Source organism: Delphinapterus leucas, chromosome 14 (assembly GCF_059928025.1).
Source record: "Delphinapterus leucas isolate spDelLeu-1000000601 "Yukka" chromosome 14, BTC_Dleu_Yukka2, whole genome shotgun sequence".
In the NCBI taxonomy this organism is placed as follows: domain Eukaryota; kingdom Metazoa; phylum Chordata; class Mammalia; order Artiodactyla; family Monodontidae; genus Delphinapterus; species Delphinapterus leucas.
In genome coordinates, this window is record NC_143142.1 from 23,285,848 (window position 1) to 23,304,739 (window position 18,892).

Genomic DNA, 18,892 nt, shown 5'->3' on the forward strand with positions numbered 1-18,892 from the left:
AAGGTCACAGAGGCAAAACTAGAGTCCAGGTCTGTGGGATGACCCCTTTTTTGGTGTTGCTGTTGAGATTTAATAATTTTTTTTTTTGCCTTATCAAGGACATTCTTAAGTGAAACCAGCTTTTCCCCACCCTGGAGTGCACGGGGGTAAAGAATACAGTGACTACTAGTACAGTTTGGTGTCACTGCCTTGATTCCTGCTAAGATACTAGCAGTTTTAGATGCCACTGCTTTACACCATGAGTGCAAATACCCAAAAAGCAAACAAGACAGATAATGTCTTAGTATTTTCTAAAGTAATTTTGAACTCACAGACCCCCTAAAAGGGTCTTGGAGGCCTCCAGGGATCCACAGACCACACTTTGAGAACAATCCTCTGGGTTATGGGACTATCAGTGATTTTCTGGTTTTTCTTTCCCTCTTCTTCCTCTACCTCCTTCTTCTCCCTTAACACATTTTCTGATTTTTCATGCAATCCACATATCTTACTTATATAATTTTTAAAATTTAAGATTAATTATGAACATCTTTCTACATTAAATGGACTCTAAGATTTTAATATATTTACATTTTTAATTAAGAAAATGGATATTCCATATGTAACGATACAGCCATGTATTTATTATATTCTTCTCATGCCACCTTCACACATACAATTTTTTTTCACTTCACCTTTTTTTTTTAAAAAATTGAAGTATGCTTGATGTACAATGTTATATAAGTTTCAGGTGTACAACATAGGGGTTCAAAATTTTTCAAGGTTATACTCCATTTATAGTTCTTATAAAATATTGGCTATATTCCCTGTATTGTACAATATATCCTTGTTCATGCATAAAATTTAATTTTTTTCCTGTTGGATTCTTTCTTAGGCTGTATCCTAGTCCAGTCGTCCTGAGACCACCAAGAACAAACCTTTAGTCTGACAGTCAGCTCAGTTGATCCACTGCAATGAGGGGGAGGAACTGAGGGCATCTGACTACACAGAGGGCAAGGTGATTACAGGATTTGGGTGAAGAGTGGGGTTAGGTTAGGTGAAATGTAAACCAAGCAGTGCTTTTTTTTTTTTTTTTGGCCGTGCCACGTAGCATGTGGGATCTTAGTTCCCTGACCAGGGATTGAAACTGTGCCCCCTGCAGTGGAAATGTGGAGTCTTAACCACTGGACTGCCAGGGAAGTCCCAACCAAGCAGTATTTTGATAGACTCAACATAGCACAGGGCTGTGTGAGAAGTGTCAGCTTCAGGTTTGGACAGCAAAGTATCCTGTCTAAGTGGAAACTACAAAGTTGAGACAGGCATGGAACGTTGAGTCCAGGAATTCCATACTGGGGCAACTTCTCTGTGTCAAAGTGACTTGGCGCCTCTGGGGTTGTTTCTTTCTTACTAACATAATTTCAGACAGCAAATTCCTGATAGTTTGTGATTGTAGGGGAAAAAAGAAATCCCGGTAAAAAAGTACAAGTAATAGTCACTCATACAGCATGGTTATCGGGACACTTTACAGTTGTTGTAACGTGACCTTGGGAGAAATAATGTTTCCTTTTTATATTGCAGCTGGCTTTGTCCGTGCCTGTCTGGACAGGCAAACTTTTACCTGCTCATTCCAAGCTAATCTTTACTTTCTCAGCTATAGACCCCCAAACAGAAGTCCTGAACCAAATGATTTAGTCATTTTTCTTTTTCACTTCCCCTGACTGCATTACCTGAAACAGTCCAGTTCCACCCCCAATCAGTCACTCTGTTTCTGATAGCTATGGAAATGCACCTCGTCCCCACTGGTCACTGTGGTACATTCGAGTCCTCAGGGATCAGAGGTGACTCTCCCAAGGAAGCTGCTTCTCACCAGAGGCTGCTGTCCTGGAGATGGCAGGAAACAGAATCATTGCCACTGGCCACAGGCAGAGGGTTGGGGAGCGGGGCAGTCCCATCCCAAACCAAGGCAGCTCCATTGCCCACAAATTTCCAAGGCCCCCGTGGAAGTCTGAACCCAAGCATCTGCAGAAGTTGGGCCTCTAGCTGGCATCCCTCCTTCCCTGGAACTTCACCCTGATGGGCCATGCCCAGCCTCCTTGCACTAGACGATCTAATTTTATATTTATAAGGTACTTCCGTAAACAGATGCAGTCTCTATTTATTTATGTCTGTATTTATTGGCTTGTGATGAGTCAGGCACAAAACTGGATTATCTTGAAAGACTGAACTGTGGCAATTTGCCATAAAATTATTTCAATAAAAATTTTATTTAGAAGTGATTAGAGATGTTTTAAGGTCATAACATCTTCACAAGTTGAGCTGGAAGGGAGCTTAATTAGAATGATCTTCTCCAACCCTTTCAGCTCACACAGGAGAAACTCTTTCAAGCTCAGAGAGGTTAAGTCACCTGGCCAAGGTAACACAGCACCTCCAGAGCTAACTCTTGGACATAGATCCTCCTGTGGGCCTAGGCAGGTGGGGAATCCTCTGTTCTCTCTCCTCCTTGAAGAGAGTTTTTTTAGGTTACTTTCCTAGTCCTGACAAGTGGCCCTGCTAACCATGGCTTTGTGTCTCAGATGATTAAGTCTTGTTCGTTAAATGGCTTTGTTTTGTCTCCAGGAGGCTCCCAGCTTTCTGGTCGGCTGAGAAAACTGGCCTGTCTGGTCCGGTTCGGCTGCACTCCACACACCCCCACCCCCGGCAGAGAACAGCTGACTCCAGCCGCTGCTCATGTGACCGTCGCAGCTCCCTGTCCTGCTCCCTGTCCCAGGCCAGGGTGGACACTTTCAGGGGCTCCTTCTGGGAGGGGTACCAGGTAGGCACCCCAGCCCTGCCCGTCCACCGCTGGAACAGCCAAGGGGATACAGGACAGGAGTGGTCTGACAGACTTGGGCAGATCAGAAGTCAGACCTCCTGCGCTGGTCCAGGGCTCTTTGGGCAGCAGGGACAGAATGTGGTTGGCTTCGCAATGTCGCACACCACCGCTGCTTGCCCTCCCCCTCCCCCTGTCCCCGACCTCCAGGAAGGCCTGCTCTGCCCTGCCCTTCCTTCCTCTGTTCTTTGGCCTTCCTTTCCCCTCAGCTACAGACCTTTTCCCCTTTCTCTCTGGTGACGTAGCAGCGTGCCGCCGGGCGTGGAGGGATTAATCAGTGACAGGAAGCTGCCTCTTCCGGAGCAGTGACTGCTGTGGTCAGGAGAGCCTCTGCCAGGCCAGCCCTAGGAATCTGTCCTGCTCCCCGCCTGCTGCTTACCCCTGCTCCTGGCATGGGGTGCCTTGGGGCCCTCCTCTTCCTGCTTGGGGGCCTGGGAGCTCTCGCCCGGATCTGCGGTGAGTACCTGGATCTACTCCGTGCCTCTTGCCTGCTGGGTCCTTAGGAGAGAGGACCATCTTGTCCAAGCCCCTCATTATATAGCTGGAGAAACGGGCTCAGATGTGTGTGTGTGGCAGGGATGACTTAGCTGCCCCTCTGGGCTCCCATAGCAGTTTGGACTTAGCTGGACCTCAGTGTTGTAGCACATTGTATTGAGATGAATTGTATGTCTGACTCGCCGCCAGACAAGATCACTTCCATTAATTCAGTCATTTGTTCATTTATGCATTCAATACACATTGATTGAGCCTTCTCTGTGCCAGGCACCATGTTAGGCTTTGGGGAAAGAACAAAGAGCAAGACAGGTCTCCCCCCCTCCCTCCTAGAGCTTCCATTCTAGTGAAGGGGATGGTGGTCAAGAGGCAAGTCAGTGCTGTGTTGGGGGCTGTGATGAGTGCCAAAGGAAGCCCAAGGCCTGGAGGGGGTGGGGGAATGCCAATTCAGGGAGAAGGGGTGGGAAGGATTTCCAAGGACCAGGGAGTGATGCAGGAACTAAGACCCGAAAGAGGAAAAGGAGCTGGCAAGGAAAGGAGTGAGGGGCGGGCACCCCGGCAGAGGGAAAGCTAGCGTGTGGATACCCTGGCGGGTCACGGTGGTGGCAAGGCGTTTGCTTTACATTCCATACAGGGGCCTGCCTGCTCCGGTGCCCCTGGGAGTATCTCGGGAACTCTTGGGACCTGTCTGGGAGTTGGAGCGCATAGGCTCAGGGCTGCTCGTGCCCCGGAGCCCCACGGGAAGCAGAGGCAGGAAGGGAAGGTGGGCCGCCCGCCTCTCTTCATTCCTGGTCGTCCTCTGCCCACAGCGTTTCGCTCTGCCTACACCAGCAGGGTCTCCTGTGACCCTTGCAGAAACCGAGAGGCAGGTTCAGTCGTGTGCAGGTGGCTCATGAAGCAGTCAAGTGTTGAAGGGGCCAGATGACCTGCCCAAGGTGCCCCAGCTTTCCAGGGCTTTGCTGGACTCAGTTCTCAGAACTCCAGGTCACGGTCTTCCCTGGGCACCAGGAGCCTCCCACCCGGCGTGTTCCACAAGTGCCACCAGACCCCTCAGCCCTTGGCTCTTGGTTCCTGTCCAGGCAGTCCCCAGGGGAGACCTGGCACCCTCAGCGGGTATGAACCTTTCAACAGTTAGTCCATAGGCCTGACCCCAAAAGAGCCCTGGACTGGGTTCGGGGGTGCAGCCCACTGCTGCTGGGCCATTTAGTCACTCCCAGTCTCATTCACTCACTTGTAAAATGGGCTAAGAATGCTCCCCTGCCTTCCTCCTTGGTGTGATGCAAGGATCCCACCACCTGCTTTACCAGGTTCAAGCCCTGTGTGGCTGTGAAACTGACACAGATCTGCACTAGTGCCCATACAGGGTGGGCTTCCGTGCTTCCTCTTGTCAAAGCCAGTCCTCAGCTGGCAGAGCTGGGTGGCCCTGTGAGCTGGAGGCCCTGAGGGGAGGGAGCTCGCCCAGGCCCACTTTTATTACCGCGGGTGAATCTTAGCAGCTCCTTCCTGCTAAGGAAGCTGAACTGTGTTTACCCACCTCTCTTTACAGCACCAGCTCCTCTTCCTATCCTGCTAATCCCAGGGCTGACTCACCCACTGGAGGTCAGAGCCCAAGGTGGGGGCAGGGTTCCCTCTCCAGTTTGAAGAAAAGGGAGAGGAAAAGAGAACTGTGGAGGGAGAGATAAGGAGACAGACAGGCTGAGAGATGGAGAGAATGAGATAGATCCAGAGAGAGAGAGAGAGAGAGAGAGAGAGATTCCTACAGAAATGGGGGCAGGCACACAGAAAAGCACTGAGAAAGAGAAAGGAAAAGAGAAACAGCCCCCTCCCCAGTTCCTTTGCTCCGTCCCCTGGGGGGGGTGACCTGCCCAGCAGCTGGAGCCCCACAGCAACTGGGAGGCAGTAAATGGGGAAAAGTCTAAAGTGGCTCCAAGGCCACCTACTCAGCTCAGGTTCCCTCCCTGCGGGAGGAAAGCGCCAGTCAGCTGGAGCTGGGAAACACCCCTAAGGGCTTCTGCTTCCCTCGTGGGTAAATCCCGAAGCACACAGATAAATGGTCGCAAAGGATGATGGCTTTCTAACAATTCACCTCACAATCTCAGGTCCTTTTCACCTAAACTGAGGGGGCAGGAAAAGCGTTATTCTGAGATCTGCCCAGAGGAAGTTCACCAGGCAGCCCCAGTTAGCCAGTGGGCAGGCTGCAGTGTTTTTGTTTTTTTTTAATTGGAATATAGTTGATTTACAGTGCTGTGTTAGTTCCAGGTATACAGCAAAGTGAATCAGTTATACATATATATCCACGTTTTTTGAAGATTCTTTCCCCATATAGGTCATTACAGAGTATTGAGTAGAGTTCCCTGTGCTATACAGTAGGTCCTTATTACTTATCTATTCTATATATAGTAGTGTGTATATGTCAATCCCAGTCTCCTAATTTATCCGCCCCCCTTCACCCCTGGTAACCATAGGTTTGTTTTCTACATCTGTGACTCTATTTCTGTTTTAAAACTGGTTCTGTAACCTGTTCCCAGTGTGAGTTGAAGTTTTTGTAAATGGGTGGAACACTCCCACAACTTTGGACTTCTGTTTCCTCTTTTGTGCAATGCAATGATGACAGTACCTATGTCACAGGGCTGGCCTGAGGACTGAGGGAGGTGGGGTGCAGTGCCTGCGGCACCCCATGCCGCTCGGCATCCAGTCTCTCTGTCACTCCTGATGGGCAGAGTGGCTGCCTGGCACCCGCTTCCTCTGCCCTGGGCCCACCAGCTCTCCCTGGCCCACTCCGGCCACTCTTTCAGGATACTGGCTTTTCCCGTTACCGCTGCCTCTCGTTACAGTCGGACTCCCGCATACGAGTAGGGTGTGTGCCAGGTGACAGTAAGGTGGGGATGTTTATTCCCTGGAGAAGACCCTGGTAAGGTGTCACTGGTGGCATGGCCCTGCGACCTCACTTGGCCTGTTCTCTTTCCTAAGAAATAACAGAGGTGGACAGCACGCTGGTGGAGAGGCTGGGCCAGCACCTCTTGCCCTGGATGGACCGGCTCTCCCCGGAGCAGCTGAACCCCAGTATCTACGTGGGCCTGCGCCTCTCCAGCCTGCAGGCTGGGGCCAAGGAGGCCCACTACCTGCACAGCCTCAAGCTCAGCTACCAGCAGAGCCTCCTGAGGTCTGGCCATGCTCTCTCTCCTCTTTTCCCCATGGTGTGCTCCACATCCTAAGAGACAGGAGATCTGTGTTCCAGTTTGGGCCTGTCACTGCTTTGTTGGGAGACCTTAGGGCAAGTTTCATCTCCTCTGGGCCTTTCTCCATCTGTGGAATGGGGTTGGTCCGACTAGACTGGAGATGCCAATCCAGGGCCCTTGGGCGGCTACTGTACCCTTCGGTACCTGAGGCAGACATTACTAATCCATGGCCACACTCTTTCATACTGAGCCCAACAGCAGTATTGGACTATCCGTGCTCCCTTTCCAGGGGGCATTAAGAGGAAGCCTGTTCTGAGGTCCAGCACAGGAGTCTGAATGAGAGGTGAAGGGTCAGGACAACCATGGAGCATCTCCTGCTTGGACTCCCTCTTGAGAAGTGGATGCAGGGCAGGGAGAGGAAAGAAAGGGGAGAGTGTATGGGTGAAGTGTGACCAAAATGGTGGGGCAAACAGGTCATTTGGATGCAAGAGCCCTCAGAGTTTATCCTTGAGTTTAATTTCTCATCTTTATGAAATAAGCGTGACATACACAACTTACATAACTGACTACATCTGCTTTTGGCAGGTCTTGGAAACGTTCCAACTGCTAGGATTTTTTCCGCTTCGTAGTGGTGGTGGTGGGGCACCCCAAGCCAGGCTTACCAGGGTGGCAGTTTCTCACTGAAGTGTTGTTAACTGGCGTTGTCCTATGTCTGCCTCCAGCAATGACAACAGTGACTCCGAGGCCAAGCCCTCCATGGGCCAGCTGGCCCTCTACCTGCTCGCTCTCCGGGCCAACTGCGAGTTTGTTGGAGGCCGCAAGGGGGACAGGCTGGTCTCACAGCTGAAGCGATTCCTGGAGGACGAGAAGGGGGCCATTGGTGAGGAGGCGAGGTCTGCCGGGGCGGGGGAGGGCACATCAGACAACATTGTCTGGTGAAACGTCTACATCAGAACTTTGGGTTTTCTCCCCAGGCCTCTTTCCTGCCCTCCATTCTGCCTGTCTCCATATCTGCTAGAGGCTTGGGCCTGTCCCGGTAGCCATTCTTGATCAAGCCTTTCCTGCATTCCACATACACTCTGTTGGCAAGCCCTGCTGCTCACCCACCAAGACTGGCCTGATTACCCCCCTCTGGGACAGCTGCACAGCCTCCCTACTACTCACTCCTTACCTCTCTCCACTAACTTTCCTGCCTCCTACCTCAATCTGGCACACACAGAGCGAGCCTTTAAATATAAATCTGATCTTGTTAGTGCTGCTTAAATCCTCCAGGGCCTGCTGCCTGCTGTGTTCACAGCCCTCAGGCCCAGCCCTGCCCACCCACCCTCTGGCTCACCCACTCGCCCGCCCCTCCGTGGGCTCCGGCCACCCTGGCCTTCTCTCAGCTCACAAACCAGCGTCTTGACATATGTTCCCTCTATCTGGAAGGTTTCCTTCCCCTTCTAGCTCACTCCTACTCCACCTTTACCTCTCCCCCGCCCTTTCTCCCCAGCATCCCTGACTCAGAGGATCCTTCCCTGACTCCCCAGCTACTCAAAGACCTCTGTTATTTGGCCACGTGGACCTCGGTCCACAGTTCAGTTATAATCACGATCTTGTGAGCGTGGGTTGTGTTATTTCCGGAGGCCCTGGCTGCACTGTGCCTGGCCTGTCATCACTGTTCATACCTCCAAGCACAGCGCCTGACACTTAGTGGGGTTTCAGCAAGTATGAGTCAAGGGAATGAAGGAAAGATGGATCCCACGACCCAAAGGACGGTGTCGGGAAGTACAGGCAATGGGTCCAGTGCTGGCTGTGCTGGTTGCTGGGAGGGGACAGAGAGGTCACCCCTCAAGCCCAGCATGACAGCCCCACCCCGTGGTTTTCTCCCTCCCAGGGCATAATCACCAGGGCCACCCTCACACCAGCTACTACCAGTACAGCCTGGGCATCCTGGCCCTGTGTGTCCACCAGAAGCGGGTCCATGACAGCGTGGTGGGCAAGCTCCTGTATGCTGTGGAACACGAACAGCATCTCCAGCAGGGCCACTTCCCTGTGGGTGAGTGGGCCAGACCCTGAAGGCCAGGCTGGCACTCCTCCAGCCCCTGGCCCCAAATGAAGGCCTCCACCCCTGGTCCCATGCTCACCTTTCCTTGGGACCCCTCCTATCGAGTCCACTAGGAGCGCAATGGTGAGGGTTTGTTGTGGTGCAAGGGCTGCGAGCCAGCGCTGGGGCTGGACTGGCTTCCTGACCCCATCCTCCATCACATACTTACTGTAGGTCACCCTGGACAGATCAGCTGGCCTTTCTGGCTCAGCTTCTCTGGTAAAATAACACCCCAGCAGCATCTCAGTAAAAGATGCTTTACATGTAAAGGGCATAGCATGGTGCCCAGCATGGAGAAAGTTCTGGATACACAGCTATGATGTTCTCATCAAATGAGCTGAGAGGCCTGAGGCCTGGATACTGGATCTGCTTCCTCACTGTGTGACCTTGGGTTTCCAGTGCCCTTTCTTGTCATCATGATTGCAAGGTCTTTTCTAGGCCTGGCTGTGTTCTGTGAGTGTGTGTGCCTCGCATAGGGCAGGGTAGGATGGAGTAGGTTGGAGGTGGGGAGGGTAGGTACCCAGAGAGAAGAAGGCAGCAGGGCCCCTGCCAGCAGAGAGCTTGTTCTGCCTCAGAGGCTTATAGAAAACCCACTGTGGACCCATTAAATCATCCCAGGGTGGGGAGCTTAAAACCCCCCAGGGCCCAAGCAGCTCCCTGGACCTAATAAACCAGACCACCTGGGGGTAGACCCAGGCACCTGCTCCTTTAATAATCTCCTGGTGAGGAATTCACTGGCGGTCCAGTGGTTGGGACTCTGTGCTTTCACTGCCGAGGGCCCAGGTTTGAGCCCTGGTTGGAGAACTAAGATCCCACAAGCTGTGTAGCACGGCCAGAAAAAAAAGAAAAATCAAACAAACTCCCCTGGTGATTCTAAAGTGCAGGCAGGTTTGGGAACAAGTGTGTAGGCTAAAGTCCTCTTGGCCCTCCCTCCTCCAGTCTCTCTCCCCAACCTCTAACCCTCAGGCAGCAGACAGGGATACGGTGACCACCCATCCCTGTTTGCCATCCTGGAAACTGGGAAGACTAGGCTGTTGGTACCCCTAGCTGGTGGAAACTTTCTGAAATGCTGCTCTGACCATATTGTCCCCCTACCTCCAGCCCTCCTGTGGCTGCCCATTGCCCCAAGGTCCTGCCCGGGCTGACCCCACTTGGCTCTGTCCCTTGCAGACACACTGGCCATGGCGGGCTTGGCCTTCTCCTGTCTGAAGCTATCCAACCTCAACCCCAATCAGAGAAACCGGATCACTGTGGCCCTCAGGAGAGTGCAAGAGAAGATCCTAAAGGCCCAGACCCCAGAGGGCCACTTTGGGAATGTCTACAGCACCCCTCTGGCACTGCAGGTGGGAAGGAGAGTCTGGGCTGGGCTCCACCCTGGTGGCTGGTGGGAGGTGGACTGGTGGGATGCTGGAAGACCTGGCCTCTCCCCGCTGGCTGACCCACCTCCTCTTCGCCATTCCATCACCAGTTGCTGATGGCCTCCCTTAGGCCCACGGTGGAGCTGGGCACAGCATGCCTCAAGGCCAAGGCTGCTCTGTTGGCCAGCCTACAGCACAAGGCCTTCCAGAACCCTCTCATGATTTCTCAGCTGCTGCCCATCCTGAACCAGAAGAGCTATGTGGATCTCATCTCTCCAGACTGTGAGGCACCAAGAGGTAGCCGGGCCTTTCATAGAAGCCCTGCTCTTTTCAATCTGCAATGAGGTCTGCCTGTCCCAGGAAGGGAACTTGCTCCATCTTGATTTGCTGAGTCAACAGGGGTTTGCAGGTGTGCATGGGACACACGGGCAGCTAAAATGCAGTCACAGATGCTAGAAGCTCACAGTGTGGGGAGGGAGATATCAAATGGTGAGCTCTGGGCGGGCCATGAATCTCCAGCCCCTTGTGTGATACCCAGTACAGAAGTGTTCGAATGAATGAATGAATGGCGAGAGACACATTTTTGTTAGCTCTGATACATCATAATGAGTCCCAGTTAGCTGCTTGAATCAGGGCTTCATCTGGGGGAGGGACTGGGGTGGGTGGGTGAGATTTGCCAGTGGAGAAGAGGGGAGGAAAGGCAGAGCAGAGAGGGGGCAGCAAGGGCAAAGGCTCAGAGGTGTACAAGGCTGGAGTTGGGCGGAAGGGTCTCACTAAAGAGTGGGGTTTGAGAGAATGAGCTGGAGTGGCAGGCAGGAGGGTGAAAAGGAGGGGAGGCCCTCAGAGATAACATGTATGTTCTAGAAAGAACCCTGGGTGGGGGGTGCTTGTGGCAGAGAGGTGGGAGGGGGGTACTAGAGGCAGAAAAACCAGCGAGGGGCCTGACCTTGGGTGGCGAGGGTGGTGGGAGCTGAGGGACAGGGGAGGCTGGGAAGGCAGCCAGGTGGTGGTGGTGTTGACCGGAATGGGACCGAGGGGAAGGAGGAGGTCTCGATGGGCCACAGTGTCTTCCAGGGAAGAAAGGAGGACTAAGGCCTGGCCCCCTGCCCTCAGATCAGCTGCCCCTTCCCCTCTCCCTGGCACAGTCCTGTTGGAACCAGCTACGGAGACCCCTTCACAGACCCAAGTCCCAGGGTTCATCCATGTCACGCTGAAGGTCTCCAGCATCTCTCCTTCGTACAGACACTCCGTCTCTGTCCCTGTCAGCTCCTCTTTGGAAGATGTCCTGAAGAAGGCCCAGGAGCACAGCAGATTCAGGTGAGACTGCCCCCCCACCCCCCGCATCTCCCAGCTCTCACCCGACTTGACCCCACATCCCCAAAATGGGACATGGATGGGGCAAGGGATGGAGAGAGGGTTCCCTTGGGAGAGGCCCGGGCTCTCTTCCACCTTCTCCGCTGCCGACTCACCCACGCTGTGGTGGAAACAGGCATCATGATTAGGAGAGCAGGCTCCCGAGGCAAACCCTCCGCATCTGGAATCCCAGCTCCGCCGCTGTCCAGCTAGGGACCAGGCCAGTTATTTTCCTGCAGCTCATGAGGATGGCAGTTGTGCTCCCCGCATCCACCAGAGACCATGCAGGAGTCCAGGAATTAGTGCGCAGAGAGGACATGGTACATGCTTTTTGTGTGCAGGGTCCCGCACTTAGAAATGCTCGATACATGTTAGCTTTCAGAAGAATAAGAATTTTTATTATCAAACGATCTTGGTCTAATCCCTGTGATTATTTAATTACCTGGGCAACAAGCCCTCTGCAGAATGTGGAGGTGGGACAACAGCCTTAAACTTGCTTCTCACCCTGAGATTTGACAGATCTGAGGACAAGCATTTCCAGAGCACTGCTCTGTGCCAGCTGTGTCTGTGCCTAAATAAGATGGGAGGGATCACCAATGGGGATCTGGCCCAGAGAATGAGTACCTTCCACCAGACCCCACTAGACCCCAGACTTCTCTTCTAGAAAAATGTGCCTCAGTTTGAGAGGGTCCCAATTTCCGTCCCCAACTGGAGCCCCCAAAGGACAGCATCCTGCTGCCAGGGAGGACCCACAGCTGGCACCTTGGGGTCATCTGGGGCAGGGAATTTCAGGCCAGAGATATGCAAAAACCCCTATAAAGGCTGAAAATTCTCCCAGACCCCAGGTTATTTCTATAATAATATGACTTAGATGTGTACTAATGTTTACTATTTAAAGTCCTTTCTCTTTTTGGCTCTTAGACGGCTCTAAATCCTAAACAGCTTTGCAAATTAAGTACAAAGAAAACTGTGAAACCAATAACATTCAAATAGGGACTGTCTGCCGAGGAGCAGGTGTACACACCAGTGCCAGTGAGCCCGACATGCTCAGCACTTTCTTGGGTTTGAGCTGCTGTCAGGCGGAGTTTGCACAGGCAGCTGCAGCTTGTACACTCTTCCCTGGCCCCGAACATGCCACTTATTACCAATCCGACCTCAGTCCTCTGGGGGCCACAAACCCTTGGGCACCCTTGGGAGGCCTTAGTCCGGCAGGCCCTGGGATTACCTAGAACCTGCTGGTATTCGTGTTTGGATATTGTCATCAAAATGGAAAAAAATTTGAACTTAACATTTTTATTCAGAACTCCAGGACCTCTGAGAAAACGTCAGGGATACCAATCTGAGAAATGATTCTCTTGGTGGTGGAGGGGGTGTGGAGGCGCATTTGAGGCATGTAAGTGCACAGCAGAGAAAGCTGGATTCTAGAAGGAGAGAGAGGAAAAGAGACAGAGAGAGACGGAGAGAAAGAGACAGAAAGAGGAGAGAGAGAAACGGAGAGAGGCCGTCCAGAGCGGTTCTCCGGGCAGCCATGTGGCCCCGCACTTAAGGGAGGACTGGGGACGTGCTGCTCCCTAAAACCTTCCCTTTGACCAGGTCACCCTGAGGGTATTTCTGTTTCTTAAAACTATGAAAACCCTCCCTCTCTAAGAACAACACCATTGATAAGGAGACAGGAAGGACAGGGCCACAGTGTTTTAAGAGGATCCCTTTGGGGACTTCCCTGGCGGTCCAGTAGTTCAGACTCCAGGCTTCCACTGCAGGGGGTGCGGGTTTGATCCCTGGTCCGGGAACTAGGATCCGGGATCCCTTTGTGTTTGTGGCAGCGGCGTCAGGGAGGGGTGGCGTGAAGAAGGAGTCTCTTGGTTGCAAAAGCCAGGAATCTAATCCAAGCCTCTCTGGTAGTGGGGAGCATGGGGTGTGTACAGTCGGAGAGAAGACTGAGCAACCCAGCCATAAGGATGGGGGTGCCCCTGAGCCACAGAAACTTATGGAACCAGAGACCCAGAGCCACCACTGGGCGTCTCTGCCTCTGTCTTGCCTGTTCCTGCTTCTTTCTCACGCTGGCCTCCCTGTCTGTCGTGGGCCGTTGTCAGCTTCTGATTCCCACCCCCTGCAATGTCAGCCCCCAGAGGGGATGCAGTCCCCCGAGTGGGCGGTGTCCTTCGGGCTGGAGAGGAGGTGTGGAGGAGACACCCATGGTGAGGTGGCCCAGGAAGGGTTTGGCTAGCGCTTCCCTGAGAGCGAGGGCAGGACTTGCCTTGTGTGGGTGGTTCTACTTCTGCCCTTGGGTCGAGGGGAGCAAAAGTCACCTTTCCTCCCTCTTTGCCTGTCGCTTTGGTAGGTATGGAACACAGGCCTCCTTGTCAGGCCCCTACCTGACCTCTGTGATGGGGAAGAAAGCTGGGGAACGTGAGTTCTGGCAACTCCTCCGAGCCCCCGACACCCCCCTGCTGCAAGGTGAGTCTGGTGGCCAGCCCCCTCCAGACGTGTCCCCCAGCCCAGCCCTGTCCCAGCACTGAGGCTTTGTCGACTCACGCCAGCTTTCCCCTGAACCTTCCTGGGCCTCAGCCTCAGATAACCACTGATGCTCAAGTTTGCATATAATATATTTAATGTATTCTGAAGAACTTTTATATACGTTATTGTGGCAACTCTAGGAAAGCAGATAGGCAAAAAAGAAGAAAATTAAAATTGCTCGTAATCCACTACCCAGAAATAACTTCTTTTAACTTTTGGTGTATTTTCTTCCAGATAATTTTTTAAATATGTACGTTTGTTTTTTCATAGAAATGAAGCCATACTCTATAGCAGTGCTCTCTGATAGAAATAAAATGTGAGCCACATGTGTAATTCTAAATTCTGAAGTTGGTGAAACTAACATTAATAATACATCTTATTTAGTCCAATACATCCAAAATATAATTCCAAGATGTAATCAATGCAAAATTATTAATGACATATTTTGCATGCCTGTTTTTTGTACTTTTCAAGTACTCAGTAGCCACATGTGGCTGATGGCTGGCATATCGAATGGCACAGCTCTATATACTGTTTTGCAATTTATTTTTTTCAGCCGTAACATATTGTAGCCATCTTTCTATGTTGCTGTATGTAGGTCTTCGCCTTTCTTTGTAATAGCCACATAGGATATCTCATCCAGCAGGGTGCTTTGGGCTGCAAGTAACAGAAATGTAATACAAACTAGCTTCCACGACATCCATTGGCTCATCCATTGGCTCATGTGACCAGATTCCAGTGGGAGCAAGGACTTCAGCCTCAGCCCCACCTCCCTGTGACTCTCCTCCTCTCTTTGCTGGCTTCCTACCTCCAGAGAGCCTACTCTGTGTCTTCCTGGGGCTGCTCCCTTTTATGACTTGGGAAACTTGTCTCTGAATCCCCCTGCAAATGTCTCCTGGCATCCTGAAGGCGGACTTGGGACACAGGCGCATTCCTGGACCCATCCCTGTTGCTAGGAGATGGCCCAGGTTCTGCACCCATCATTGGCTAGAGAGAAGGGACCATGGCAAGACTGGCTTAGGCCAATTAGGGCCCAGCCCTGGCGTGGAGTGGGATGGGTGGACCACAGCTTATCAACTCCTGCTGGACCTTTAGGGTGTCTCCAGTTTTAACTCTTATGCCCCAAGCTGTCATAAGCATCCCTGAGCATCAGCCCAATTACCAGACAGACTCTTAAGGGTCATCTGTCCCCACTCCTGCTACCTGAAACTTCTAGTGGGCATTTGCCATGGGCCGGGCATTGGGCCAAGTGCTTTACAGAAGGTGGGACTTGCTGAGGGAGCCCAGTAAAAAGCATTCTCTTTTCCTGCCTGGCTTCTGGACAAATGGAGAAATAAAACCAAAAGGTGACAGATGGAGAGACCAGATCTGGCCTCTATTACTGATAAAGGCTGGACAGAGGAGGTAGCCGAGGGGGAGAGCCCAATGGACTCAGCCATGAGGCAGACGTGGGTGGTCGTGTCCTCTACCTACCCCCTTCGACTCCCACTCCAGCAGGAAGCCCACTCCCATGGGGAAAAAGGAGGCCCGGTTGTTGATATCACTATTATCCTCATTTTAGAAATGGGAACACCAGCACTTAGGTTAAATAACCTGCCCAGAGTCACACCCCTAGTGAGTGCAGAGCTGGGGCTTGACCAAGGTGTCGTACTGGAGCCTGGATTGTCCCTAGTGAGCAAAGGCTCACTTCACTCATGGTCCCCAGACCACACCGAGCAGGTCCCTCTTCCTGATGGCCCTTTGGGGGACTATGAAGACAGTGACCCTGCCGGTCAGGTGTTGTCAGGGTCTCTGGTTCTTTTGGCCCTATGTTGGTTATCCGGCGTGCTGTCCCATACCCACCCACACCCTCTGGGGGTCCCCCACTGCAAAATGAGCCTGTGGGTCTCAGCGACCCTGAGGTCACAACTGAGTTCAGAGTCTCCAGACTGGCTCTGGACAGGCCCCCAGTCTCCCTCCACCAAGCCCTGAGCCCATCTTACAGACTGTGGCCTCAGGGCAGGGGTCCAGAAGGTGAGGTTGGTGGGGGGAACACTCCGCCCTGTTAACTCCCAGCCCACAATATTTCTGCAGGTATTGCTGACTACAGACCCAGGGATGGAGAAGCCATCGAGCTGAGGCTGGTTGGCTGGTAGACCCCAGGCTCACCACCCCAGCTGCCTCCCACACTTCCTGGGCTTCTGCCCTCCCTCCAGACATCCCTGTAACAGGCACACGCCTGACCCTGCTGCCTCTTCTTGTGCACTTGTCCCTGGATCGCCACAGCCACCACCCCTGCGGGGGTCCTAAACTACCACCCACCCTGGAGCAGGGAGCCCAGCACCTTCCGCAGCAGGTCTGTCTGCCCAGGTCTGGCCCCACCTGGCCCTGCAGGTGTCCCGTGAAGGCCACTCACAGGCTGGAGGGCGTGAGCATCTCAGACTCCTTGGCAGGAGGAGGCCACCGGCTGCTGGCGTTGTGAGTACCGCTTGCTCTGGGATGGGGGTCCCGCAAGGAGAGCTCTGTGGCCCTGACCCTAGCTTTCCACCCTTCACTCCATCGGGGCTGCTGCCCCAGAGCTGACTGCGGCATAGCAGCTGGCGAGGGCTCTGCAGGGCTGCTGTCAGCCCACTTCCAAAATGATTAAAGAATTGATTGTGCACATGCCCCAGGGTCCTGATGTCTCATGCTTGGGGCCAGTGCGGGGGCTGGGAGCAGAGAAGGAGGAGAGAGGCCCGTGGGGAGCAGAGGAGGGGTGTGAGCCTTCTCCTGGGTACGGGTGGGGGGTGCACAGGAACGGTGCTGGCAGTGGTGACGCTGATTACTGTTCAGGGAGTGTGTACTTGCTGGACGCTCTCTTGCACAACTCTGAGGTTGATGTTTCTGTTTTCCTCTCTGCTTTACAGAGGGAGAGTGTCTGGTGGGGGGGGCGTGGCTTAGGAGACGACAGACCTGGCCTGGGGAGGCCTCCTGGTTCCTCCACTCAAACACTGAAAATCAGGGGCTTTCATGATTGTGTCGACTTAAAAAAAAAAACAAAAAAAAGCATAACATGAGAGTAGCGAGTTAAGTTTTCTTTGGGGCAAAATGAGGACTATAGCCCAGGAGACAGCATTTCAGATAGCTCTGAGAAACTGCTCTGAAGAGGTAGGGGAAGGGTCAGCACTATATATGATCTTAGCGAAGGGAGTACATGTGGTCAAACACACATTTTGGCAGAGACCTGCTGCTCGTCTCATGAAGGTTACTGCTAGTCACCAGGAGCAGATGGCTCCATTAATGATTTTAGTCCTTTTCTAGATAAGAGAAGATGCAAGAATTGGGCTCATAAAATCTTCTCCTGAAAATATCTGCCTGTTCTGCCTGTTTTTCCCAGAGCACAGAGTGCCTCATTCCTGGTCTCCACCCTGAACTCCTTTCAGGGTGTGTTGAAGGTCAGCGGCTACAGGAGCTAGTGACCTAATCCTCGTAGAGGCAGATGGCGGTTGACAAGTTTTAGTTGGCAAGTGTTAGGATTACATGGCAGAGTCCAAATGCAGCTGGAGGCCCAGGACCCTAGAGCTTTTCCCCAAGGCACAGTCAGGCGCCACCCCAGGCCTCAGCGGCCAGTGGGGTGGAGACCCTGCCTCTCTGTGGGAGGGCCTGGGCTCTGGGCTGCCCTCTGGGAAGTAGGGTTCAGGCCAGGCAGGCACCCCACAAGCCCCACCCCACCGAGGTTAGGAAAGGGGTCTGCTCTTGGAGGGGCCCTCTGGCAGCATGTCAGGTTTCAGAGTGACTCTCACAGGGCCGTCCACACCATGGATTAAACATGTGCTTCTTCCTCCGATATTTAGGGTCTGGGCAAGTAGGGGAAGTAAGCGATTTAAAAAGTGCTTTACAGGGCTTCCCTGGTGGCGTAGTGGTTGAGAGTCCGCCTGCCGATGCAGGGGACACAGGTTCGCGCCCCGGTCCGGGAAGATCCCACATGCCACGGGGTGGCTGGGCCCGTGAGCCATGGCCGCTGAGCCTGCGCATCCGGAGCCTGTGCTCCGCAACGGGAGAGGCCACAACAGTGAGAGGCCCGCATAACGCAAAAAAAAAAAAAAAAGTGCTTTACAGACATCCAAGTATCTAAAAGCCAAATGAAAAAGCCGCCTCTGTTTTTTGTTTTTGTTTTTGTTTTTTGCGGTACGCGGGCCTCTCACTGCTGTGGCCTCTCCCGTTGCGGAGCACAGGCTCCGGACACGCAGGCTCAGTGGCCATGGCTCACGGGCCCAGCCACTCCGCGGCATGTGGGATCTTCCAGGACCGGGGCGCAAACCCGTGTCCCCTGCATCGGCAGGCGGACTCTCAACCACTGCGCCACCAGGGAAGCCCGCCGCCTCCGTTTTGAAGGTGAAATGTCTGCTCAGATTCCCAGAGTGCTTGTTCGCCTGTCCTTTCTTAATCTCGGCCAAGGGCACTTTAGAGAGGATTCAGGACCTGCCCTGGGACCCTCTCCTCACAGAAGGGTGGAGGCTCAGAGAGACCTGCAGCTTCCCTCAGGTCACACAGCCTGTGGGTGTCAGAGCCAAGGTCCCTACCCATTGACCCCAGCCCTTTCCCCTGCCTTGCTGCCTCCCCACCTCCCGAGGAAGCCAGGGCTCTCCCATATAGGGGAGGCCAGCTGTGGCAGGTCCCAGGCCAGGCTAGGGGGAGGGTGGACTTAACTGAAGGGAGCACCCCTGCACTGGGCTTTCAGCGTCCATGGTCTGGATGTGAGCCTCCCTCTGAAGGAACTGTCTTAGTCGGGGTGTGTTTGGCTCTGAGCAACAGGGAGCTACTGAATCCTGCTCAAATCAAAGGATATTTGCTGATGGACTTCCCTGGCGGTACAGTGGTTAGGACTCCATGCTTCCACTGCAGGGGGCATGGGTTTGATCCCTGGTCAGGGAACTAAGATCCCACATGCTGCTCGGGGTGGCAAAAAAAATAAAAAAGGATATTTGCTGAAAAGACTCAGCGCACCAATTTAAGGGCAGCCAAGGGCAGTAGGGAAATGGAAGTTGGGGCTCAGGGCTCCATCCCTCCACTACCCTCAGGCTCTCTCCTCTCCGTGTCCTCC

General features: G+C 53.2%; 1 protein-coding gene across 8 annotated transcripts in view; it reads left to right on the forward strand.

Annotated features, from left to right (window-relative positions):
- TCN2 (transcobalamin 2) overlaps window positions 1–16,476 on the forward strand; it is a 32,016-nt gene extending 15,540 nt beyond the window's left edge. For 2 of the 8 annotated variants that reach the window (XM_089894719.1, XM_022550742.3), the window contains 11 exons: window positions 872–994; window positions 2,593–2,788; window positions 3,091–3,301; window positions 6,308–6,500; window positions 7,239–7,396; window positions 8,393–8,554; window positions 9,773–9,945; window positions 10,071–10,257; window positions 11,106–11,277; window positions 13,655–13,770; window positions 15,904–16,476. In XM_089894719.1, the coding sequence (XP_089750845.1) occupies window positions 3,238–3,301; window positions 6,308–6,500; window positions 7,239–7,396; window positions 8,393–8,554; window positions 9,773–9,945; window positions 10,071–10,257; window positions 11,106–11,277; window positions 13,655–13,770; window positions 15,904–15,965 (1,287 nt within the window). In that variant the 5' untranslated portion in view covers window positions 872–994; window positions 2,593–2,788; window positions 3,091–3,237 and the 3' untranslated portion in view covers window positions 15,966–16,476. The other 6 variants (XM_089894723.1, XM_089894725.1, XM_089894726.1 and 3 more) reach the window with 6 other exon arrangements.
- Window positions 16,477–18,892: the final 2,416 nt, after the last annotated feature.